Raw genomic sequence first — 27,296 nt, 5'->3', positions numbered from 1 at the left:
TCCTGGCGAGGCCTCGCGCTCTGGCCTTGGCGCAGGCGCGCTGCGGGGCCGTGCGGCGGTGACGGGCGGCGCGGCTGCGCTCAGCGCTCGCCGCCTCACCCCGCGGCGGCCCGGGCGCTCCGTCCTGCCCCGGCCACCGGCCTTGCGCCGCGGCCCGCCTGCCGAAGGAGGGGCCGCCCCGGCCGTCCGTCGGAGGGGCGGATTTGCCGCCTTCCCGTTCTCTCCGCATTCTCCGCCGCCGCACGCGTGACGCCTTTGTCAGGCTCCGGGCCCTCGGCTGGGCCCGCTCCTCCGCCCGGGGCCATGGCCGAGCAGACGGGCTTGGCTCTGCCGCAGACCATGGACAGGTACGGGAAGGGAACGTTCGGGCTGAGCCTGTGAGCCCCCCGCGGCGGGTTTGGGGCCGATGTCGCGGGTCCGGTTTCATTTTTTGCCTTATGAAATCCTTGGTGGTCTGACAGAAGTTGTGCGTGCGCTGTCGTAAAGCAGAGCAAGGTACCGAGGAGGGATCGCTCCCGCACCCTTGGCCACAGGAGGTGTGTGCGTGCCTGAGCTCGGACGGGCTCCGGGGGGCTGCAGGAGCCTGTCCCTGTGTCCAGGAGAGCCTCTGGGTAGGGAACGCACTGACGTGCCCCTGAAGTGAGGCACCAAAAGATGACCTAAGCTTAGCCAGCCTTGTGTGTTTTATTGCTGGTTTTATGATCTGAAGAAAGCCTACAATAGTTTTCTGGGACGTTCTTCAAAATTACAACCTTAGAAGTATTATGACTTAAACCTCTCTCCTCATCTATAATTACTGACTTGTAAATTCTCTTCATTATATTTGTTTTCTCTTCATGCTTTTACTTGAATATGTAGCACGTCCACCCTGTTCCACTGCGCACTTAAGATTCCTTAAGTGTTATTTGGACTCATCCAGGAAGCCCTTGCAACCTATCCCTACAAAGAACAAACCACATTCAGAGCCTGTTTATGCAGGGGTTGTAATAGCCTGCTGGCTCAGAAGGTGGGGATCCAGAAGCAATCAGACATCTGTTGATGAACCTGTCAAGTTTTCATCATAAGGAATCGAAAAGAGCCCTGTTGGTTTTCTCACTTCCAGGCCATCTCTAATGAAAGAGTATTTAATGAAATACAGCCTGTCATTAGGCAGGTGCTGGAAATACAAACTATAGGAGGCAGCGGTAGAAGTTGTGCAGCCTGCAAGGTGAGAGTGAGAAGTTCCAGTTTGATACAGAAACAAGATAAAAGTGGTTTGGGGAGGGGAAGTTTGTGTTCTAGAAAACTGAAAAAAATAGGATGACAAAGGGACGATTTATGTTATAAGAGTATTGCTGAATCAACTCCTCTTAAAAAAACAACCACCCCCCAAACACAAACAAACAAACAAAACAAACAAAAAAACCCAACAACAACAAAAAACACACACACACCAGAAAACCAACAAACTTTCATCTACATCCTGAATTTTGAAGTCCAGTAATATATAGTATTTTGTGTTTTGGAGTTCTAGGAAACCATAATATTCTAAGTGGATGCCCTGATGGCCGTGGCTGTTGTATCACACTCTGAAGTCCTAGTTCATCCTGTTGGGAAATGACTGTGAGGTGGCATTCGTCATCTGTGTTGTGCCCAGCTGTTGAGCTGAACAGTTAAAAGGAAATTAGTTACTTGGTTGGCAAACCGGTTTACTGTTCTTCAGTTGTTCCCTGTAATAGAGATGTGGGTTTTAATGTAATTTAATATTCTTGTATCCTTTCAAGTTTGTGAAATTATAATTTGTGTCTCTGGCTCTTTTCAGTGACTTTTTCTAGTTCACTTGGAGTAGTTTGGTATGTAGAACAATTGGACAGCATCACTGATTTCCTTAATAACAAGGACAGCGGGGGAAGAATTTGAAGTACCTAAGTAGCATAAAAGGAGGTATGGAGAGAGGCTGTTGCTTCATATTAAGAATTCCTTTGGCTCATTATAGGAAACTTTAGAGACAGGAGTGTGACAAGTGGTGAATGTAGTAGGAACCAAGTATTTAGGATTTTAATTTAATTCAGAGTGTAGCACAACATCAGTAGAAGTATTTTGGACTAACCAAGACGTCAAGATGCAGTCATTGTAAATAATTTTTCTGGTTTATGGAGCAGGGTTACATTTGAATAAATAGATTTCTATCCATCTGGTGTTTCTGAAGATTGTACATAACTGTTGTCATGTTGTTTGTAGTGGTGATCAAGATAAGCCTTCAGTATTTCATCTTAAGGGACATGCCCCATGGTTAAATTATCTGTGGGGATTCTCAGTAATGGAAATACTTATTCTATCCTGTTACCTTTTTTACTCCTGTTACCTTTTTTATGACAGATATTTTTTCCCTGTGAGAAAAAAAATGGATATGTAAAATCTTAGCTTAACATAAAGTGCATACTTTTAAATAAAATACAGAATTTTTAGTGAAGGGTGCAGAAAACAGCTTTCCAGTGAAGGCAACTTTCATTTGGATTCTAATAGTTAAGGAGGGGAAAAAAGTAGGGTTTTCTTCTATTTCCAGTACCTAGATCACCACTGAGAGTGGTGCCGTGCTGTTGTGTCAGGAATTAATGTTGCTGTAGATCCGAGTGCATGCGCTGCTTTGTATACAAGGGTCAGAGCTCTCAAAGTTCTTTAATTCTGAGTGAGAGGGAACAGTCAGATTCTTCCCTTGACTCAGATTCTATACCTGCATGATTACAGGTTTTTTTCCCTTAATAAAGTTGGACTTCTGCAATGCAAGGACTGACTTGACAGCATCACTGCATTGTTGCCCGGGATTCATCTTTCTTTGATGTATTTTGTGCTCCATCCTTTATTTGCCTGCATAATGTCAATCTAGGAAGCAACCCATGGATTTATGATGAAGAAGATAAATGTGTTAAGATGTAGGGAGTTAGTTACTCAAAATTTCTAGCTACAGATTTTATACTTACCTGAAGGATTGGCTGTAGCATAAATACAAGAAGCATGACCGTGATGTGACATGACATTGTGGATCGTCTTATCTGTAGCATTTAGGAAACTAATCCATAGGATTGGCATCATCTTTTCTAATCTCAAAACTGGAATTTCCATCCCTCTTGTAATTTTTTTCTTCTTTCATATTCCAATAACAGTTCCAGATAATAATTCTTAAAATACTGTCCTTTTCTGCAAGCAGAAATCTTTTCTATCTATGGTAAAAAACCACATTTCTGGACTAATGTGTACACTTGAAGGTAGGGATTAGTAATCTATCTGAATAGTGAGATTTTATTAGTATTTCATTATTTTTAATGCCTTTGTTGGTGTCAGTTTAATTCATAAATTGCAGAATTATAGTAGTCTTCATTAAAACTTGAAATTATGTGGCAATGGTTTTTTCGTGTGCTGTTAATGTGAGTTGTAATGCTAAAATGTACTCATATTTTTAAGCTTTATTCTCCTGACTTGAGAGAGAGTTGAATTACGTGTGGATTGCTCTTGCAGTTGGTTATGCCAAGGCTTCAGAACGCTGGGGTTCTGTTTTTCGAAGCATTTCCTGTGGTAGTGATTTGTGGTATTTCATATACTATCTAAATTTAAATCCCTTCTTTCTGTATATTTGCCACCTGGTCAGAGCATGGTCGCCATTGCTTTCTGTTATTTCAATCTTCAAAGATGTTAGTCAACATTTGATGGATAATCTGTGGAAGGCTTGTTCAGGTACATGCTGAAGAATCTACATAGTGGTAATTTTAACATGGATTAGTTTTTAAATCAGCATTCTTAATTTTCTGGCTGGGTGGTAGTTGCTCAGTTGTGGTCCGTATTCTTGATAAAACCTAGAGTGACCTGACGTGACTTTGAAGTCTCTCCCCTTGCTGTTCCCTATTGGAAGGAGTCAACAGAGCTGAAATTGCAGGTAGACTTTAAAAGCAATTGAAAAATAAGTTGTAGTTTGTTTAAGAAATTACTTTTACTATCAAGAGAGGAGTACTGTTGCAATTAAATTTTCTCTTTGCTGGATCACTGGTTTATTGGAAAAATGCTAGCAATTGTAGTTCAAAAGTTGCAAAATAGCATTGGATTTTCTATTTCACTTTTTTGAACTATCATCTGATTCCTTGGTAATTTTTTTTTCCCAAGGAAAAAAAAATGCAATGGATTTGTACATAATTTTCAGTTTCTTTTGCATTCCAGTCACCATTTGTGGTGGTGTGTGTGTTGAGATCAGTCATTTCCTTCCTTTTTTGAAAATGCAGGCACTGATTTAGTTTTATTTGCACAATTAACTGATGTTACTTTAGTAACCCAATGCACAGTTTTGGATTAAGATCCTAGGGCTACAACCTTGACAATGTAATTAGTGCAGTGTGGTCTTTGAAGATGTTTATTCGGAACATCTTAAACTTGTACTGCATGTTGTGCTCTGATTTCTCTCACTGATGGAAGTTGACACACAAGTAGTTCTTCGTAGGAGTGGAGTTCAACCACATAAGATATGCAGAGTAATAAGCAACATCAAACATACAAAATCCTATCAAAAGGTAGGATTTATGTATTATCTTTACTTTTCACAGAGTGCCATCTCTGCAGTTACTCAGTCTGTCTGTTCTACTTGGACTGATTAGGCATGTCTCTCTTCCTTTTCTTACCTCAGTTAATTATTTACTTTCTTCACAACAGAGTTAAACTCTTTTGAGGGAGGTATTCCTAATTTCTGGTTGAAGTCTGTCAGTGTCTAGAATTACCTGGCTTTCTGTTCTTCCTTTAGAGTAAGTTACTCATGCTTAGAAGGAAAGGGTGTGTAAAAATAGAGAATGGACTGTGCTTGCTTAAGTCTCTACCAGGAAGGAAACAAGGGGTTTGTTTTCCCCTGTCATTACCCCAGCTATTTGGAAGTTGATGTTGATGCTGGATGGAAAAAGGAAAATCACACATACCTTGGAGAGTGGGTTTCAAGAAAGAAAGTTTGAAACAATAATAACTTTATAATAGCCTGACTTTCTCATTACTGCTTCATCCCAGGTGCATCCTTAGTATTTTGCTTCACTTTATGCTGAAGGTTCTATGTAGATTGACTTGTAACCGTGTCTCACCAGTAAAGATGATTGGTGGAGACTTAATGCAGACCTGTGCGCTACCTTTTGCCCATGCCATGTGAAATATGCAGGTGTCAGCATGTTATTTATAAACTATCTTAACCTTTTGACTGTGGTCTTGTGTATGTTATTTTTTAATCTTTGATGTCTGCTTTGATATGCTTAGGAACAAATGTACGTGTTTCAGTTGCTGATTAACAATTAAATTCTACCTGCAGAGAGTAGGTAATTATTCTTCCTATTAAATGTGAAGAAACTCCTGATCCACAACTTACAATTTTTTGTACTCAGACTCTTGGCATGCCATGTTATGAAGGCATTCAGATAATATTTTCATTTGTTATATTTACTTTATCTAAAAAAACTCTACAAAGCCCTGTTTATTGGTCTCTTCCATATGAAAGTGTTCAGACTCTGTAATAGTGCTTAAAGCTCTAATGGTTTCCTTTGCCATGGTGTCTTAAAGTGCTCATTGAAGTTGAAATTTCTGACATTTAATGCAAATGTGTTGAATAAATATATGTATAATAATTGACAGACAAATATCAAAAGGTTAAGGTATCAATTTTGGAATAACTATTTTAAAGCACTGCTTAAAGTGGTAATGAATATGCCAGCTGTTTTAGGCTTGTGTGGTGTTTTTGACATCTTAACCAACTTATGGCCTTTCTGCACTGCACAGGGTGGAAAATTCCTTGTATGAAAGTAAGTGCTTCCTGGTGCACGTTTCTTTTCCTCTCAGCAGCAGAATGGGCCAAGTACTAGATTTTTAGAGGATGCAATACCTACCTTTATCAAAAGAGTGTGTGACTTGCTCATGCTTTTATTGGCATTTATAGTTTACCACAAGTAGCAAATTCATTGCCAGTGCAGAAGAATAAGAGGACTCAATGTGAAGTGGTTAAAGCAAACCACTTCTGGCTGATGTTTCTGATTGAAACTGTTGAGATTACATAAGTTGGTCAAAGGGCTGGAGCACATGACTTACTAGAAAAAGCTAGAGGGAACTGGGCCTGTCTGAAGAAGGGACGGTTTGGGAGATCTGATAACCTTCTACCTGCCAAGGAGATTGTTCAGGAGACTGACTGTGGAGGTTCCTGGCAGGATGATGAGAATCAACTGCAAATTTGGACAGAGAAGTTTTCAGCATGTGAGGATGGGAGTGATGCAGTTGAGCTTGGTAACAAGTTGCCCAGTGCAGATGTGGATCTCTGCCCATGGGGCTTTTCAGGACCCAGCTGGAGAACGCTCTGCTGTCTGGTCTGAATTTGTTGTTGCTTCTGTCTTGGGCAGGTCTGAGGAGATCTCCTGCAGTCCCTTCCAAGCTGTAATTCTGTGATACCAAGTCTAGCTGCATTCCCAGTTTAAGTGGGAGAAGAGCACAGTATCATTTGCATGGCATAGTTTAAGTATACTATGCTGGAGGTGCAGTCCACTGCTACCTTCTAGCAAATCTGCACTTGGCCTTTTTTAGCACCGGCTCTGAAGTTTGTACCTAAAAGTTGAGATAACTTCCTCTCTAGTTGGACTGGGAATTTGCTTTTTTTTTTCCTCTTATGAATTTTTACTCCTGTCATGTTAGTGCTAATATGAGTGCTTTTTGTCAAAAATTTCTAAAACTGAGTGGAACTGCTTATGCTCAGGATTTTTGTGTCAGTGATTCTGGGGGAAGGATTAGACACTTCCTGCCTAACACTGCTGTAGGATAAGAGAACTTAACGATCAAAATGTCCACTTTTAAATGCTGCTTAAAAAAAAATTGCACTGAAGTTATTATTAAATCAGGGACTAGCTGTTCATTTGTTTCCCAGTTAACATAAGAATTAAACTGGCCTGCTATATAATATAGTTTCCCCTATAACAAGTAACTTCCAGTTGATAGCCAGGGAATCCTTGTACGTGCTTATGTTTTGAAACAACTTTCAGAGAAACAGACTTTTTGGATGAGTGGTGTTAGTGTTTCTAGGTTTTCAGGTGATTGCTGATGAGAAGTATGGACTGTTTAGTGTTCTCAGTTTATGTATCTCTGCCTGTTTCCTCCTGTAGTCATGCAGCTCTTCTTCAATGTGTTTATAGTAAAAGAAACTGCTAACACAGTGGGAAGGTGGTAAATAATAGAGTTGTCATGGACAAGAGGGGCTGGCATTCAGTGCTATTTATTTTAAGCCATGTTGATATAATTAATCATTTCTTCACAATTTTTCTAGAAAAAAGACAAGACCCTCTATTTTAAAGCTGCAATGTGGTCAGTATGTACCTTCTAGCTCTTTTCTCATTTGTTTCTTCTAAGTGCTTCCTGGAATGTGACTATTTTTGTTTAGAAGTGGATATTTTTTATTGGGCTAAAATGTGCCACCATAAGTTAGCTTTCTGTGAGGGATGTAATTACAGAAGACCATGTGCAGGGTGCTTGTGACTGTTCTACTGGTGAGTCATGCAGTCAGTTCCACAGCTTGTCGAGGAGAGTTACTGAATGTTATGATCAGACTCCTTGCAATTTTGTTCACATTTATTCAGAGTAAAGACATTTCCAAATTTTGAATGTCTGCCACATTTGATAGGTGGTTTTTGTTGTTCCTGAGGCATTAACATCCCAAGAACTTACCTTGTTGGCATTTAAATTTTTTTGTAATTTTTAGGTCAAAAATTGTTTCAGTTTTTATTATTAGGATTATATACGATGACTGACTTAAGTAGAGCTTTTTGGTTTGTTCTCTTATACTGTAAATTTTCTGGTGAAAGTAGAAATTATAAACTGAGAATAACTTGAGTAATAGTATCTGTCATAAACTCTTGAGTTCAAGGCATTTTGCTTGCTTTGGAGTCTTCCACTTTTTGCATTTGGAGGACTACAATTTCTTTTTTTTCTTCTCTTTTCTTTGGAAGAACACAACAGGAAGATTGCTTACTTGGTATGGTCAGTTTAACCATGAAACTCTCTAGGAATACATAGAAAAATCAAACTTCTACTTCACAATCACTTTCCCTAAGAATTGAATGTAAAGTAAGGAACCATATTTGGTTTCTAACAGATGTCTATGCTAATGTATTTGCTTTCATAACTAAAGTTACTGTGCCTAAAGATTCATTTGTACTTCTGCATTAACTGTGTGACGCTGGAAAATGGCTGCAGGAGATTGAGCTCACATGATACAGACTGTGTGAATAACTTTGCATTTCTTATCATTCGCTTATCATAGCAACAGCTTAATGTCAAGATGGTTACAGTTCTAGGCAGGTCAGACTTGGTCTATTCTGTATGTAGGTCACTCCTGATCTTTCTAGCATCTGTCATCTACTCTGTACATGCACCACGAATACCAGTATTGGTATTTATCTGATGCAACTCCCTTCCCCTTTCCCCCAGTGCAAAATAGCATTGTTGGTTAATAGAAACGGCATATTTTTGTATTCATTTGGAGTCTGGTCATCTTAGAGGTAATTAAAGTCACATTCAAGGAAGTAACTTTAAATAGCTTCTAATATGTAATTTCCTAGTTGCTTCACATCTCTGTTACTTCCTTTGTTTGTGATTATTGACAGATTTGTCAAACAATGAATGAGAAAGTGTTTTCCCTATATCATATCATGTACCATCTGCATTATAAAAAAATCCATTAAATTTTTAAAGCATTAACTTAATGCTATTAGAATTCTTACTTGACTATGTGTCAACTTTCTGTTCAAATCATGTTGTTCAAAGGATGTTTCAGTTTTGGAAGTAAGTTGTTTTGGGTGTCTGTATGGGGTTCTTTGTTTAGGTTTTGTTTGGTTGGTTTTTCTTTTTCCACTTAGTTTTAGTCACTTTTGTTTTTCTCCCCAAGATGGTAAGAATTAGTGTTACCCACCCTCAGCAGGCACTCAGTGGCTTCAATTGTTAGTTGTAGGCCAAGCTGCTAATGTACAATAGTAAGAGTTCAGTTAGCAAAATGTATGATGTTTTAGTAATAAATTGCTTATTGTATGAGTGGTAGTTTTTCTGGATTGATCCTTTGTACACGTCTAGAAGGGCCCCGTTCTCCCTCTTTCACTTGGGAAATAAAACAAATGTTTCTAACATCAAAATTCATTGCATATTTAAAGGCTGATAGCAAGGCCACCGAGCTATGGTGATTTCTCAATTTTTCCTTTTGAAAAATTGTAAGAGTATGGTAATACTAAAGCCTTTAAGATAACTGAATTTTGAAAACTTTGTGAAAGGAATATGTCTGAATAACTGGTTGCAGAAGTTTAATTTATCCAGAATGAAAGCTAATTTTTTTTACTGACAGTAAACTAGAGACTGAAACCCAACAAGATCTGAGGAGGAGGATCCTTATTCTAAGCTGGCTAGAAGCAAAGACCATCAAAACTGCCTAATGCCCAATTTAAGCACCATAGGTGATGCCTGGCAGTCAAAGGTTTAATGTTATCCACAAGCTAGAAAGCAGCCAGCAGGATTTGGTGAACTGTTCTTTACTTGTTTCTCTGCCTTTATCAAGTGCAATGAACTCAAGTGTAAAATATTTCCCCTTGATTTAAGCTATAATTGAGAATATAATAAAGCTTGAATTGAACTTCTGATAATCAGTAGAAGATTTCTATTTCTGGCACACTTTCTAGTTAATTATTCTATGGGGTTTTAATGTGTTTGTTTACTGGGTTTTAGTTATCCACATGCTTTTAATAAAAGCTTTTTAAAATCTGGTTTATACAATGTCGTCCTGAGGTTAGAGGAAGTCAGAACCTGTATGTGAGTACCAGTTGTGTGACCATATGTTCACACCAATGTTAGCTTGATATTCTGTACTTGGGCTGTTCCTACTGAAAGCATTGCTTTTGTAGTAAAGCTTAGTTGCTGTTATGTCTAGATTCTTGTATATCTCCTTTACCCAGCATTGCAGCTATGCTTGGTGACTAGGCAGAGCAGAATTGGGTATAAGGTCAGATGGCTTTCAGGACTTCCTTTGAAAATTTTAGACTTAGTTTCAAGGTGACAGCATGTTTTCTAGCTGAGTGGTACAGGCTGGCATATGGCAGCTCTACCGTGCTGCCTTAAAAGCATCCACTGAAGTCAGGCTGGAGCATCTAAGATGGCTATTTTTGCACGAGTATCTGTTCTTCACTCAGTGTATTTCCCTTGTGTGGTTTTCCCCTTAGGATAGTGTAAGGGCACTTTCAGTTTGATAGGTGGGTTTTGGTTTGAAGAGAAAAGTGTTTTTCACTGTGTTTGAAGGCCAGGAAAATATTGGGGAAAGAGCAGTGTTCCGTCTATAATCCTGCAAGTGGGTTCGTCTCTTCTGGCACTTAATCTCCTCTGTGAAGCATGACATAAGCTAACATTTCTCAGGTTAATGGTATTCCTCTCTCGGTAGCCTTTATCAGGGGTTTCTAGGCTAGGCTTGCATTCTCTCGTGACCAGGCAGTGGCCCTCCAGCATAAGATCTTACTGCTGCTGGTTCTTTACACTTGAGAAAAGGAAATGCTCAGTGGTAGCATTTGCAGTGAGGTGTTTCTCTTGCTTTTTGGGAGAACAGTTTGCCGTTCCCCTTACTAAAATTCCAGCCAGCTCCAAAGCAGCCTAATGCTGCTAGGTAACTCCATTTTTCTGACATCCTATTCTTCCAACTTAAATATGATCTTGTAGTCCTTAGAGTATAGTTGGCAGGTTTAGTGTAAAGCTAAACTATACATCAAAAGTTGTTACAGAAGCTCGTGAAAAATTGCCTCTTCCAAAGAGCAGGCTTGTGTGTCATCCTTTAGAACAGTGCCTTTTTGTGGCTAGTTATCGGAATGCTTTCAGTCATTTCTTTCAAGGTATGTTTTCACCCCTCACTGACATGGCTCTCTGTGCTATTGTTGCTATAATTTATGTTTCAGCTTTTTCACTTTCTTCTTTTTGGATGTGAAATTCAATTGCAGTAAGCTGCTCAGACACTCCGTGCTTAGCAGGACAAGGATGCTTTACTCTTGCAGCAAGACAGCAGCAAATTCCTACCACTTGAAGGAAAAGAGCTGTCTTTTATGATGTGGGAGAAATGCAGAAAACTTGTTTTATGAAGGAACTGTAATGAGAGGGAAAATGCATTTTTAGCTCATGATTCTAGAGCGCATCATGCATGTTCAAATTTGCATTTCCCACAGTAAGAGTTAGGTCTAAAAATCTAGCAGAAATTTCTTTTCTGAGAAGTTTTCTTACCATTCATATTTGTATGCCACTAAACATAGGGGGAAAAATTCCAAGATGTTTCCATTCCCACTTGCAGTACTGAATATTTAAAAGGAGATCATGAAACAGCTGTGCTGTCCCAATCTAGCAAGTCATCTTCCATTAAGTGGTGTGGATACAAGGATATCTGCTGGGCTTATGGGGCTTTTGAAATTTTTGCAGATCTTTTACTAGTATGTATAATGACAACATACGAGCAACATACTGCTTTTAAATTACTTTTTTCTATTTCTTTACACACTCACCCCTGCTTGAAAACAAAGCTGTTTCATGATGAATTCTGCTTTCACAAACTGAGTCAGATTTTATTTAATTAACATGAATTAGATACTGTCTTCCCTCCCATCTAAGACTGGTTTTGGGAAAAAGTAACCTTTAGAAGGGGTATAACTTAATAAAAAAGAGAGCAGTCTAGAGATGTCTGATAATGGAGGGCTTACAGATGTGTTGGAGCTGTATCTCCCACCAGGTACCAGAGAGAGTGGGCTCCTTACTGAGAAGAAACTTGTGGTTTGGAGGAACCTGGTTTTAGGCAGGCCTTGTTTTCTTAGGTTAGTCATGTAACATCTGGAGTATAGGATCTCTAATCTCCAATATAACTATCTCCCCATCTGCTTTGCTCTTAACACAAGCAGTGCCCTGAAAGGAGTTTGTCTCTACTAGAGGAAAAAATAGATGCAAAAAATGCATTGTTCTCCGAGTCAGAATAGAATTTTTGAGACTGGAAAGCTTCATCTGCTGGGGAGCTTAATCTAAAAAGCATTTGTAACCTTATATTCTGAGTTGCAATAGTGATATTGGTCTGGGGTTTTGTATGGGGGTGGTGTGTTTTGTTTTGGTGGGGGTTTTTTTGTTGTTGTGGGGGTTTTTTGGGGTGGTTTTTTTTGTTTTTTTTTTTTTTTTTTTTTTTTTTGTGGTTTTTTTTTTTTTTTTTGAGCCAAGGAAGTGTGGAAAAATACATTAGTGTTATTGATTTGGCTATGTAGAAAGTCATCAAGGAAAAAGGTTTGAGTTTCTATCAGAAACAATGCTTTGTTCCACCTTTTCAGCCCTTTCTATTTCAGGTTATCTGAGTAGCAACCTGATTCAGTGGTAAGAATCAAGGTCATATTTTATTCAGTACAAGAAAATGGAAAATCTGGCAAGAGCCTAGATACCTGTTTAGAAATGGTTTTATTTAGTCCTTTCTGCTACAGCTGCTGTCAATGGAAAGAGATAAAGCTGATGACAGTATACAGGGAATTTACTGTTCATTATTCATGACTTGCTAAAGGTTTAAGTCTGTAAAGGATTTTGTTATTCCTTTCATAGGTCTTTCAGGTTTTTAGGCAGGCTTGGCTGGCAAGAAATTGGATGAAGCAATAAACGTGTATGCTGTTTGTTTCATCTTAATGATGTTATTCAAGTTGTTAAGAGAACAAAACTTTATCAAAATTGTGATATAAAACTTCATTTAGGTCACAGTGTCTAATTAGACTGTGACTTGGTAGTTAAATTATAGGGATGCTGTTGCTGTGCTCCTTTATAAGGGTTTAACTATGCAGTGGCTTGCATAAAATATTTTTTAAAAATCAAACCATTATATATATTTATAGTAAGAATTTTATTTTGTTCGATTCTGGTTCATTATGTAAACTTCAATATCTTCAGTATGGGAACTAGCAAGTTGTTTCACGGTAAAAATTACTGGCTGAACATATCTGATATTTTCCTAGTTTAGATCCATATTTTGCTTTCTCTTATAAGTTGGCCAAATCTGGCCTAATCATCAGACAGATATCTAGGAGTTCTTAGGTTCTGTGCTCACTTCAGGTGAAGTTGTATAAACTGTAAGTCTTGTGTTTTCACCTTACAGAATTAATATATTTGAGTTTTCGTGTCCACGTAATTCTCCAAAGCAGAAATTTCCTCCTCTACTGGTACAATAGTATTCTTGAAGGACTTTGTAAATTAATTTATATTACACAAAGTCAAATTGTTTGAACTAAATACTTCCATCTTTTTAAAGAGAGCAAATGAATTGGATATAGTTGTTCAGAGTTTTTTGAGATATATTGTATCATTTGTTGTGGATCATTGTTTTATCATTTAAGTGGATTGGACTTAGTTTCCTAAGTAACTGACTACAATATTGATCTTATTTTTTTAAAATCAAACCTTACCAAAATGTTGTAGAAGGAGATGATAAAACATTAAAAAATATGGATTTTTCATATGTTGTATTATTCAAAGGCTGGACTACAGTCTCAATGCTCTTTAATCATAAATTATCTAAAAGTTTAATTAATAATTCAGAATGTATAAAGCAGATGTTTAGCTATCTGTCAAATTTTGTTTATTATGTTGATTTTATAGCAAAACTGTGGTACAAAATGCTTTATGAAGTAACAACCATCACCTCCTCTAGGTGCACATTTTCTAAAGCTGCATGCTTTCACACGTGAATGTTTATTTTATGCATGTAAAAGTAGCAGAAAATACCTTTTTTTCCTTCCTGTGATTGCAGAAGCTGCTGGGTTTGTTTTGCTACCGATGAGGATGATCGGACAGCGGAGTGGGTGAGACCCTGCAGGTGCAGGGGCTCCACCAAATGGGTGCATCAGACTTGTCTGCAGCGCTGGGTGGATGAAAAGCAAAGAGGAAACAGTACTGCTAGAGTTGCTTGTCCTCAGTGCAATGCAGAATATTTAATAGTATTTCCAAAGCTAGGTAAGATATGGATCATTTAAATTGTTGTTTATTTATTTGTTTGTGCTTTCTTTTTTCTTTTCCTTTCTTGAGCACCGGTTCCGTTGAAAACTCGTCTATTCCTTTTTCCAGGCAGAAAGAAATAATTTTATATTCTGCTTGCATCCTATTTGGTGGCTTAGTTAAATACTTTATAAAAATTTTGGATGTATTCCACTTAGGTATATAGATAAATCTTGTGATTGACCTGTAATTATTTCCTGGCTAATGGGATTATTTTTCTTGTTGAGCAGAAGGTGACTTCTTTTAGCAATTGCCACACAGCACATAAACATATCCTATTTTTGACTCAGCTTGCAGAGACACTTACCAGAAGAAATTCAGAGGAGAATTTCCTAAGCAGGACGTGGTATTACTGGAAAAACATACTTTCACTTTGGTCAGGAGGTGTTTCTGAGTCAATATTGCCCTGTAATCAAGAGGCAAAATATTTACGATTGCTGGGTACTGCTCTAGCTCTAAAGGTGAAAAAAAAAAAAGTTGGACATGTTCTTCCAGAGTCTCTTACTTAATTAGCCAAGTAGAATAATGCACAGTACATTACATGTATTTAAATTAGCAGTGCTTGCTGTTACTTCAGCCCTCGTTTGCCCATGTGTTCTATGGGATATATTAAGCATATCAAGAAAATGAAATGTTGCCATGGAAACTTAAATTTTGTTTAAAAGTAAAACTGCTTGTTAAAGAAATGGTGATGTAGCAATTGAGTACAGGCATTGAGAGGATTTTAAAGATTTTTTTTTAAGTATCTTATTTCAGTAATGAAAGAGCTGAAAATAACTCACTGCCAGTTCTTTGGGACAGGACCCCTTTCTTATTAGCTTAAGGGCTGACAAAATGAAGGTGACAAGGGAATTTTGAGTGGGGACATTTATTACCACGCGAGAACACTGAGTAATGGGAAGGAAAATGTACACAACAATACTGTACTGTTGCTGTAAAAAAAGATGTGAACCAGTGTGAAACTTACTACAAGTTACTCATACAATAGCCACAGTTCGGCTTTGCTGAAGAGGGTAAATCTCAGTCATAAAGAAGGCATCAAATGATAATGTTTAGCATTGGCTTTGGGAAGAAAGCTGGATTTCTATCTGGACACGGAATATACCACAAAACTGGACGCTGTTTAAAATTCTTATTTGTATCTTGACTGATGAAATTGTAATGTGAGCTGCATTTCCCTTTTATTTCAACAATGGCAAAAAGGGAAAACAGCTATACTTTGGACGGGCTATGTTAACATAGCAGGCATTTTGATTTGTTCCTGCAATCTGTGGCATAGTGTATTTGAAAGATTAGATTCCAGCATTCCTGGATTTTGAAGCTGGCCTAAAATTTTTGCATGAGGTTGTTCAGCTCTTGCATGCAGGTATGTGTGACTCCCTTCATGTATTTTGATATATTTGCCATCATAATACCATCTTTTTCCACTTTTAAAGATAAGAGCATAAAAATTCAGATATGTGTAAGAGTACACAAGACGGTAGTAGAGCAGGGAAATTTGGGTACATGGAACATCAGTCATCACCTTGAAGTGCCTTAAACAAGTCTTGGCCTTTCGTAGCTCTTTCTAGTAAGCCAAAGCTGTTATAGCACAATTCAACTCCAAGTCAATCAAGGTCACACCAGGCAGAGTAAGGACAGGAAGAATTTGCCAAGAAGCCTTGCTCGTCGCCCTGTTTCTTCTGCAGCAAGTGTCTTTTGAAGACAGTATTAGTCATACCCTTCCTGAGCATCACAGTTCAGAAACTTACTTTGAGACTTCCCTAACGTACTTCTGGAAACTTTTTCCTAAAAATTCTGTGAAAGAATACAGCCAACATGAATTTTAATTTATTATTATAGTTTAGAAGTAATAACAACTTGAGGAGACATCAGTGAATATAAGTAACAGTGGGTGTTTTTTTATGTATTTACTTATTCAAAATAACCTCTCATGATCTGTCTCAAAATCAGAATTCCATTTTAGATTTGATACTGCCTATCAGTTCTGGTGATTGGTGGTAATCATGTTCTTGTGAGCTGTTTTCACTAAAGAGAAAAATATTATTACCGCTTTGAAAGTAACCAAAGTATCTCTTAGATAATTACTTCATTTAATACTTTATTTTCTGAATTTCTTAACTTCATTCAGTTTAATAAGCAGAAAACAGTTCGGCAAAAAAACCAACTCTCTGAAGGATGATATATTTTTCAAAAGGAAAAATATTTTTGTTTCATATTTCCTTCTTTAATTTGCATATCAGTGATATTTATTTTCCTGTTTCTTCCTTAGTACCATCTTAAAAAGCAAAATCAGTTTTGTCCTCCTTTCTCACTACTTCCTAAGGGCTAATTAAAAGATTGTTTCAGTATTTTTTCTAGTATTTTCTCAAGATTCTATACCCAATCCTCTAGCCAAGTTTCTTTTAATGATTGGTATCAGTCTGTGTAATTTGATAGCACTTGTGTTATAAGGCAACCTTCAGTGTCATTTGATTCTCCTGTCTTCAAACATGAGTTTTCAAAATGGTTCAACCAAAGAACTTTTTCAGTGACTCTGGGAAACAGTCAAGATGTGTAAACTGCTGTGCATTTAGTACTTGCAGTTATGACCTTGTTGCTACTTCCAGCATACCGATAGACATCCCAGCACCTTCTTAAGTGTGTTCTGGAAAGTCAAACACAACTGTTAAGGGTTGAACTGGATGTTCCTTTTGATTTTTTTCACCAGCTGACTTGAGCTGGGCTTTTTGAAATCATTCAGAATAGAGCTGTTCTCTAGAAAAAGAAGCAGCAAGTCATGAAAGAGGAGTCACAGTTTTGTCACTGTGGGTAAACTTTGAGAGACATGGAGGATTAGTTACTTGAGGAATGCCTGTAGGCTGGTTTTGAGAATTTTCACTGATTTTGGTAGGAAAAAGAGGGAGCTCACAGGAACTGTTCATGCACATGAGCTGTGGGAGGACAGTCTGTATGTAGAATTTGTTGACAAATACAAAAGTAATGGGGATTATGGTGATGATGTTTTTCACTTCCGTATATGCATTCCAGTGTTCTGCCTTTTGCTTCTCTCGTGCTCTTGCAGTCCCTCAAAGAAAAGATGCAGGCACTACCCTTGTTTATCTCACCAAAGGTAGTCAGGGTATTTATTGCCTTGCCCTGTGTAAGTCTGGAAAGTGCAGTTGTGCATAGACAGAACAATGAACCTATTCATGTGTTGTTGTCAAAGGCACTGAATAACCTCAATAGGAGTATTTTTTCCTCCAGTGTTTTGAGAGGTGATCCTCTAAAGATACTGAATGCAGCCTCTTCCAGTGGAAGGAATCTTTTGTATTAACTGCGCTGCTTTTTACTGCAAGCAGCATAGTTTAGTGACAGAATTTTCAGGTGAAGCTGTCAAAGATAAGGACATGAAGTACATTACAACAAATCGGTATCTTTTCCTTTAGAAAACTAAAATATGTAACAAATAAAAAAAGCACTAAGCCTAAAGTGGTTTCTACAAAATAAAAATTCTTATTCGACACAAAAGAAGCTAATTGGTGGGTAAATTAGTGCTTTAAGCAGTGTATCAATCTCCTGGAAAGGTTATATGGAAAATGAAATGGTAGGTAGAAAGAAGTTACAAGCTTAGCTTAATAGCTTTTTAATAATTACATATTCCCACTTAAACAGCACATGTGGTACGTCGGACTTGTATTTTGCCTCTTTTGTTCTTTCTTATCAGTGATACGTGCTGAGCTTTCTGCAGTATGCTTTTATGTGTGTGTATCTATATATATCTATCTTGAAACCTTACTTTTCCTTTATCATAGGTCCAGTTGTTTACGTTTTGGATCTTGCAGATCGCCTGATCTCAAAGGCATGTCCCTTTGCTGCAGCTGGAATAATGGTGGGCTCTATCTACTGGACAGCCGTTACGTATGGAGCGGTGACGGTCATGCAGGTACACACATCTTCCTCCTTCTCGCCAGCTTTGAAAGCAGAAGTCAATTCACACTCCTCTTTCCTTGCCTTAAAACATGCTTAGCTGCTTTCAGTGTAGTTAACAGTGAATTCAGGATGGTTTTTCACGTTTAAGTGGCCCTAGTTTATAAATGCAAGCATGCATATTTGGGCATGGTTCAGTCTGCACCCCACAAAAACCAGTGCTGCTCTCGCTGGCTGCCCTGTGTATGGCAGACTGCTGAACCCAATTCTGTTCTCATGGAAAAGGTGCCATTACCACCTAGCTACCAATAATGAGTAATTCTTCAGAAAAGGCATGAGATTTAATCTTTTCTCTTAAACAGAGAAAAACTTGGCTAGTAACATTCAAAGGGTTGAAATTGAAGCATGGTAAATTATTTTCTGGATAATGTGTTTGGGTTTTTTTAATTGCATAAAGGAAAATACTTGCTCTGAATGATGCAATTCATTCATAAACAAGAAATGCAAAACACCGCAAATTAATACTGTTTTAATTACTTCAGACTGTATGATTAGTTGAAAGGGGGAAAATAGTTTTCCTGCTTCTTTTCTTGTGAACTTGCTATTCAAATAGAAAAGTAATGTTGACAGGTAGTAGACTATTAATTATGGAAAGACTTGTTCATGGCAATACTAGTTCAGCCACAAGAATGGAGTTTCCAGAGGTTGTACAACCAGAAGCACTTTGGTTATCCTTTTAGTTGTTGATTCCTATATCAAGCCCATAACCTGTGTTTTGCCTGAAAGCATAAAAGTATTTCTGATGCTAATTCAGCTGTAGATAGAATTAACAAACCTGTATGTTAATAAATACTCCTCTAAGCAGTTCTAATTTTAAATATACAACCTGATTCTTCTCCCTGTAAGTCATTTGGCACTAGTTCTTGGGATGTGTGGGACTGTGCAGTTCTGCAGGTCACTCCCTCTCGAGATCGTGTGCTGTTTTGGTTCGGTTTCTGTGTGATCTGAAAGCAGAAATGGAGCCTAAATGAGTGGTTGCAGTTTCTCTGTCGCGGTGTGGCCAAGGGTCAGGCAGCTGCCTAGGTGATGTGTAATGGCTTTCAATACCACCTCCGTTCCAGTGGGTGAGTCTGTGTATTACAGAGTGATGCACTTAAGTATTTTTTCATTGGGTATTTTGTTCTTGTGGATCCAACAGGAACGCTACAACCATCCGTAATACTACAGCCAGACTTTGGAAATGCACCAGTCCTTTTCTCCTTGCTCACTGCTACACTGAGCCTTTTTCCTGTAGGAGATTGGGACCTTTTTAGCTGCCCCAGAACTCCATAGCCAAATGGAAAAATAAATGCTTTGTTCTGAAGTTGTTTTGCTTTTGAAGTGAGGATCTGTCTAAATATTAGTTTAGGCAGCTGATCAAATCCCAGGTATAAAGGAATTAGCTGTTTTCATGATTTAATGTTTTGATTGTATGGATGGCATGCTGTGCAAGACAATAATTTAGTTTTGCTGGTAGAGGAGGAAATTGAGCGAGTAGTGGAGGGAAAGGGTTCCACCCCTTTTGCCCCCCCACCCTTGCTGGGTTTAATGCAACTTGTCTCCTGATCCGTTTCAGACTCCTTTCCTTTAGTTGAAGGGCCAGATAGAAGCACAGAAGCTATTTTTAGACTTCAGGCGCAGAAAAATAAATACAGAATTGACATTGTGGTAGCTAAGTCAGTAACAAGTCAGATGGAGTTACTGAAAGCAGAGAAATACAGTAATTTAAAGCAGAAAGAGGGAAGATACTGAGGCTTTTTTTGATGGGCAATCACTGTAAGGGGAAAAAGGATAGTGTCAGACTTCACAGCTTGAGTAGAAGAAGCTGGAAGATAAATGCTGAATGTTTTTTCAGGAATAATCTTTTGGCAGCAGCAATATTGGTTATGCCTATTTTTAGAGGCTGTGGTGTATAACATAACTTGCTGTTCTAGAGGCATAATATGGAATACTTTCCAGAGCCAGGCAAAAATGTACAGCTTGAAGGTACTGAGGTACATTACCATAGCTTCTTCCCTGTGTCCTACCTATTCCAGAAGTACTGGGTTTGTTGTTTTCCTTTTTTAAAATTTTGCTGTTGTTTCCTAATTCTAATTTTTGTGCAATTGAAGACTTGATAAGTTACTGTACTTGTGAGGAAGACAAGAAGTCAGTGAGAACGCATCAGAAAATCCAGTTCCTGACAAGCATAATTATTTTAGCGTTTTTGGTCCGCCCAGATTGTTACAGAAAAAGTCATGAAAGAGCCTGTTCTTCCTGGAAGAAGCTCAAGGACTGTATTTGCATTTATACTGCTTAAATTGAGGCAACTCTGGAGGATATCTACCACTCCAATGTAATTTTTTATCTTCAGTCCCATTAGATTTATTTAAAATTAAAATAATGTACTTTTTAGAAGACAAAAGGCACCATTCTGTTACAGTTTTAATATGTGCATTTTGTAAATGGATAAGTCTGATTAATGTTTTTATATGTCAGTAGAAGAGGATACACACAGCCGTAATAATGTTCTTTTAAAATCCTTGAACTAACTACATTGGAAAATAAGGCACATGTGAAGATATGCTGCAATTTCCACTACAGTTGAAAATAATGTTTATCTTCATGTATTGTCCAGGGAAACAGTTCTGTGATCTCTTGTTATGTAAGGTATTCCAAAAAACTATAAAATTTTGATAAAAACATCCGAGGTACCTACTGTCAATTTATCCTTTGAACAGTGGTATCTGATCAGTGTCTGAGTGTAGAATTAGTTGTTGTAAAACTGTAAATTCTTAAATGCATTTTGGAAAACCTGCTATATTATTAGTGTTTCAGATGTTTAGGCTTTTATTTACACAGAAACACGTGAAACCTTTCTTGAGATGGTAGGGAATTCTGTTACATCTCTCTGCAAGATTAATGATTTACAAACTAGGGCTGGTAGCTCACCTGTGTTACGCTCCGTAAGCAACCAAGGATACAAAGAGAAAACAGTAAATTAGGTAAAACAGTTTGGGGTTTTTTTTAACTTAAAAGGTGTGGGCAGCTTCAAATAAACTCAACTTTTTAAGGTACATTTTTGTTCATTTGTACATTGTTACATTGTTGTGGCCTTTGTTATGTTTGTTAACTGTGTGCATATTTTCCAGGTTGTGGGTCACAAAGAAGGCCTTGATGTGATGGAGAGAGCTGATCCTTTATTCCTTTTGATTGGCCTTCCCACTATCCCAGTCATGCTAATCCTGGGCAAGATGATCCGTTGGGAGGACTATGTGCTCAGACTGTGGCGCAAATACTCTAATAAGCTACAAATTTTGAACAGCATATTTCCAGGTAATGTGATTAAATTTAAAAAGAAATGCCAAGATTGAATTTCTGCCTTTAGGAGATGGGGATAGGCAAGTAGTTTTTGCTATTTTTAAGTAGAGGCGATTAACACCATCCCTCTGTTTCACGTTCGTTCTGTTTAGATTGTATTTGTTATCGTATGTCCTGAGAAAGGTGGGGCAAGAGTAGCAGGAACATGGTTTCAGTTCAGACCTTAGTAACAAACTACTAAAATTCATGGGTCTTACTTGAAAGTAAAAATGACTGCAGTAATTTAATGGAAACAGAATATTCACTGGAAGGAGGGATAGTTCTCAAAAAGCAGTTGGGCTATAGATTTGTAGGGGAGTCTGGGTTCTTTTCGAGGCAGTGGCTGTGTAACCTTTTCTTCCCCCATTCTTATCCCTTTAGGCATTGGCTGTCCTGTTCCTCGTATCCCAGCAGAGGCCAACCCTTTGGCAGATCACGTCTCTGCCACGCGTATCCTGTGCGGAGCTCTCGTTTTCCCTACTATTGCCACGATAGTTGGCAAGCTGATGTTCAGCAGTGTTAACTCAAATTTACAAAGGACAATCTTGGTAAGATTCAATACTGTTTGTTTCATAAATTATAATACAGGAATATGAAGTGTTGTGAAGGAGGGAGGCAAAGGAAAAAGGAACACAAATTTTAAGATCCAGAATTTTAAGAGCGGCATTTGATTTAAAGGAAGGGGGGTTTTAAAGGTTGCCTGTCTTAGCAGTGGGCAGACATAAAGACTGTCTTTATGACTGAAACTAATCTCAGTTCATGACAAGGCTGAAACTTTTATCTGGCGCTGTAGTAGGCAGGCCTTAGCAGTAATTAAGGCTGACAGTGAAGGCAAGGTGCCGGCATCTTCTAAGAACACTCTCTGTAAGGGAAGACTGGGGTTTATATTATAAGCCTTTCCATATAAGCTTTTGTTTACTGATTTTGAGAGAAACCCTTTGTTTCTTATTTTAATAAGGAGAGGAAAATTAACTCTCCCTAGAATTCAAACGGAGGGGGACTGACAATCTCTTCCTTTGTGGATAACCTCTCTGGTTGCAGCCTTTCAAGGGCAAGTACACTGAGTTTGGTAATATGGAATGAATCCCTGCTCATCTGACCATCACTTCAGCCTGTTTTCAATTCATGCATGTTTATGCACCCCTCTCTTTTATATGGAACAGACAGTGATGTTGAAAATGTTCATGCAGACTAAAATCTTCTTGGTGTCTCAGCTTGAAGACTTGAGATAAACATGTTGTAAAGCTTTCTAGAGGGAAAAACGTTTGTTTTACAAAAATAGATTTTATTTTACTCCACTTTTGGCAAGTGCCATTTTTCACAGTCTAGTTATAGAATGGTTATCAGTACTATTCCTTGTGCCATGTATTGTATATATTCAGAGAAGGGAGGAAAGCAGACACACATCTGCATTTTCTTTGTTCTTGAAATAAGATTTTGATTTTTAAATTTAGAATACTGTTGAGACTTCCAAGGAAATAAAAGCTTCTATAGTTTCAGTCTGTAATCCCTCTAAATAACGTTAACCTCTGTAATAGTGCATTGTGACAGAAAACTTTGAGATACTCATTTGGAACTGTACTAATTAGTTAATCTTGAGAAGCAAATACCATATGTTTGGAAAACAAATCTCTGACTGGAAAATTTTAAGAACATTTGTAATGATATGACACTGAACTGTGCAGGTTTTCAAAATATCTTTTTATTTCAGGGTGGAATTGCTTTTGTTGCCATAAAAGGAGCTTTTAAGGTTTACTTCAAGCAGCAGCAATATTTGCGCCAAGCTCACCGCAAAATTTTAAATTATCCTGAGCAAGAAGGAGCGTAAGGCTGTAACCTCCAGATGTCACAGAGTCTCACCTAACAGGTTTCCATGTTGTATTGGTTCCATTGTTATTGCACAGTAGTGGAAAATTGTGATAAGTTGCTGCTCCTCTATTTTTTTTTTTCTTTAAATACAATAAAGCACTGTCTTGTGGCAGGGTAAATCCTTTCAGCAACCACTGAACCTAAGAATGTGATTTGGCTTTCATTATTTTTTTGATATTTCTGTTGAGCAGCAGTCTTTTGAATTATTTTCTTTGAGCCAATATACTGAATGGGAAAAAAAAAAAAAAAAGAATTAACTAGAGAACATTTTAAGTGTAGTTATGTAGGCTATATCCGAATGCCTTTTCCATAGGTGTTTTCATACCCACGCTGTCATTGAGTTTAGCATTTCACACAATGAAGGGAGATTGCTTTAGAAGGGGAATGTGAGTCATTACTAAGGAGAAGTAATTTTCCTTGGGTTTTGCTGGTATCAAACGGGGAGTGTGAAATTCCCAAATGACAGAGAAAGCAGGAGATGAAGATCACTCTCTACAGGACTTGTTTGCCAGCTTTAACCACCTAAGTATTAGGTGTTAAAATTAGCATGGCTTTCAGGTGACTGTTTTATTACTGGTAATTTTCAGTGTCCTGTTGTATCTTCTGCAGTGCCTAGTGTCATTTTCTCATGGCTTTACTGGTTTGTAACTGGTGCTGGATAGCATTTTTTCCCTCCACAGTAAAATAATTACAAGGGGAAACTAAATTTCAGTTGCTTATTTTGTAGTTAAGTATTAGAGCAATTGCTTAGTTTACATATTCCTTTATGTTGTGTAAATACCCATAGAAAACCTGTGAAAAGCAGCATTGAACACTAAAGCTTCATTTGAACTGACAGAGCAGGGGGTCCCTTGAAGCATCCAGACCTGAGTGTGTACCTCAGCTGTTCAGGACGGGGCTTCCTGCCCTGGTGGAAGTGCTGGCTGCAAGGGGCTGACACTACATTTTGGTACCTGAGCTGAGCATCCTGCCAGCAGGGGAGGTGCTCTTAAGGTAACTTGGCTCCATTTTGTAAAGGACTGAAGGATAAATCTTGACTATGTAATAAAGTTCATTTATACAGTAAGCTTTACTGATCCCGTATGTGTAAAGTAATCACCTGAGGGAGGAGTTAGCACTTCCATTATTTGATGTATTTCTAAACCTAATTTCAACAGAAATTAACCGTTTTGTGAAGTTAAATCCTGACAAACATAATACAGCCATTGCATATTCATACCAGACATAATCTAGACTTCGTATTTGAAGTTCTTTCTTAACAATTTCTTTGTTTTTCTCCGAATTTTTTTCTTGTTTATATTAGTGTGTCAAATGCATGAAGAATGGCTTTAAAAATCTTCTAGCAGAATTATTCATAAGTAAATATTTCTTTTCACCAGAAATGAAGTAAATGCAGAATGGACTTCCTATTTGACTGCAATAATGTATGTTAGGAGAAATTCAACGTAAGGTACCTTTTCTATAGTATGTTTATCTTAATTACCAAGATGTAATATTTTACAACTGTACAAAAGTGTATATAAAGGCCAATTAGTATTAAAAACCTATACAGGTGTTAAGAATTATACATTCAATCAATATCAAATACTTTTGAGGCTCTTGCTGTAATGGAAGAATTACTATAACCTTGTACGTCTGCTGATTATATTTGTCTTTGTGGGCTCACTTTTATATAAAACCTAAACTGCGTAGCAGCCTCTGAAAGTTGCTACACTCTGTAAGATAGTCTTGAAACAATATAATATGTATTTCTTACAGAATTCCTTGTTTCAAGAAAACAGCTTTTCAGTGGTCTTCACTGTATATATTTCCAAGCAATTTATTACTGTTTTTTAAAGTCTCATGGAGAGAATTGAATGATGCAAATTAGTGGGTTTGAAACTTGTTTCATGGGAAAAGCTCATTGTCTCCTTTGGAAGTTAAAGCTATTGTAAAAAAATGCAATTATAAAATACTGTATGGACTGTAATATGATTTCACATGAGTGGTTAAAGGTCATTACTCTGTAAATCTTGTTTATCTTGTTTTTAAGTATTGAAAATTAGAGTTATGTTGAATTAGGTTGAATAAATATTTTTTACACTCCTTAGTGTATTTTGTCAGTTGAACAAAAAGCCTTTAGCAAAACTTCTGAATGGAAACTGTGTTTTGGTTTAATGCATACCAATTTATATAATTAATTTTAATTTCATAGGGTAAAGAAATATCTTTGTGATGAAGAATTACTTTAAGATTTAAGTCTGATATGGAAATTTTTTTCCTTCTCTCTAGTGATGAATAAATGATGTAGGGGAATGTGTTTCTTAAACATTTAAAGCAAAAGAAGTGTTGCAATATGGACAACTTCCAGTAACACAGAACTGAGGTTGGAAGTGACTACATATCCTTAGGTTGGCTGATGTGCAGCATTGATTTGGGCAGGTTATTGATCCCTCTTCATCAAGAAAGATAATACTGGCTGAAGGACTTGTATTTTTCACTGCTAGCCAATTTATGTTCTATTACTTTCAGGACAGGGACTACGAAATGTTGTCTGGCGTTTCTCAGTGTACTCTCACCTGTAATATGGTTTCTCTTAGACTTCCATTACATTGACATATGGGCACAAATTACCTGTGCTATGTTTATGTAAAGACACAGAAGATGCTGCTCCCCTTCTCTCTTTTCTTCTGCCTTAAACCCTTAGATTTAGATGGACCCCCTGCTTCACTTCTGGTTTGTGGGTTTGTTTGTTTGTTGTTTTGTTTGTGTGGTTCTTTCCTGTAAAACTTAGAAGTATGTGTGCCAAAATTTGCCAAGCATTCTTTCTGCTTTACTGAGATAGAAAAGTCCAGATAGGCTTTATTAATTAATTTCAAGCCTTACTCAGGAGTCACAAGTCACTCTCCAGAAGGGCATCTCCCAGGACATGTGCACAAAGAAGTATTGCTGTGAGTGAAAAATGTGCTGTGCAAACAGGGATGAACTACCCATTGGACCATGGCTCCTTGGCCTTCAGAAGGTTTGAAGACCTGTGGCCACTTTGTCCATTCTCTCCAGTTAGTTATTCACATGCTCCGGATTTATTGCTTTTGCTCCTCTGAATATTGTGAGCATAAAGCAGCTATTTCTGGTGTACTGTACTAAGCTGTTTAGTAGAAAAATTCCATTCCAGAACCACTAAAAGCAAACAGGAGACATGACTTGAAACTGCCTCAACCAAAGAGCTCAGCAGCACCTGTCAAAACATACCGTGCAGGCATCTCATTTAATGCTGGATGACTAAGCCATGGAAAAGCAATTGCCTAAGCAGTGGTCCTCCAGAGGAAGTACTGTGCTTTTAAAATAAAAAATAACAGCAATTCCTGGCTTCAGACTGCACTGTGGTAGAGCATGCACAGCTTGATGTTTGGGGTGTTTAGTGTTTTCCAATTGCTCCTCTGCTCTTGCTACAACTCAGTAACACTTGGCTGCAGTTTAATGGGAGCTGATAAAGGAATACACTGCTCTGAGCATTTATTGCATGTCTAAGGACTGTTCAGTCAGCAGTTGCCACTTCTCTGACATGAATCATTACAAGAAGCTGCCTCCGAAAGAGCCTTCCCTTCCACATTTTCTAGATACTTCTCATGCACAGAAGATAGAATATATAAGAATAGGATTAAAAACATTGTTGGTGTGATGAAAAGCAAGAATCATTTTTGGGGTTTTTTTCCTGCAGCAAAATGGTGGCTGGTTCAGAGCTGTTAGATTAACTTGATGGAAGAAAGTCTCTACCACATTCCCTCTCTTGCACACTTCTAGGTTAACATAGACCATTCCCTTGGGTAATTCAGGGTTTGTTACTAATCACAGTTTGCTACATTTCTATTGCTTTATTCTGTTTCAAACAAGACCACGGTGCAGAAGTCTTGCTTATCCAATATATTTGTACTTCAGGTTCGGGGGTTTTATGTATTTAATTTTATTAAACCAAGACAGATGTTGGTTAGGTACAGATAACATATTAAAATAACTGCCTCTGGATCAAGAACACTGCAGTAGCTCTGTGGAACTCAAGTTACATGATAAAAGGCATTTGGGGTAGGGTGGATGTGTGTAGAAATAAAAAC

General features: G+C 37.9%; 1 protein-coding gene across 2 annotated transcripts; it reads left to right on the top strand.

The window, feature by feature from the left end:
* Positions 1-132: 132 nt before the first annotated feature.
* MARCHF5 (membrane associated ring-CH-type finger 5) lies at positions 133-25,291 on the top strand. Of its 2 annotated transcripts, none has more exons than XM_040071700.2 (6): positions 133-347; positions 13,805-14,007; positions 17,874-17,974; positions 21,129-21,312; positions 21,718-21,884; positions 23,048-25,291. In XM_040071700.2, the coding sequence occupies exons 1-6, from the start codon at positions 304-306 to the stop codon at positions 23,162-23,164; spliced, it is 816 nt and encodes a 271-aa protein (XP_039927634.1). In that variant the 5' UTR covers positions 133-303; the 3' UTR covers positions 23,165-25,291. The 2 variants fall into 2 exon arrangements, with proteins under 2 accessions (XP_039927634.1, XP_039927633.1); XM_040071699.2 differs by having other exon boundaries at positions 134-347; positions 17,844-17,974.
* Positions 25,292-27,296: the final 2,005 nt, after the last annotated feature.

Source organism: Hirundo rustica, chromosome 8, assembly GCF_015227805.2.
Source record: "Hirundo rustica isolate bHirRus1 chromosome 8, bHirRus1.pri.v3, whole genome shotgun sequence".
Taxonomy (NCBI): Eukaryota; Metazoa; Chordata; class Aves; order Passeriformes; family Hirundinidae; genus Hirundo; species Hirundo rustica.
Note: the sequence above shows the minus strand (reverse complement) of the source record. Positions and strands in the feature narration are given on the sequence as shown.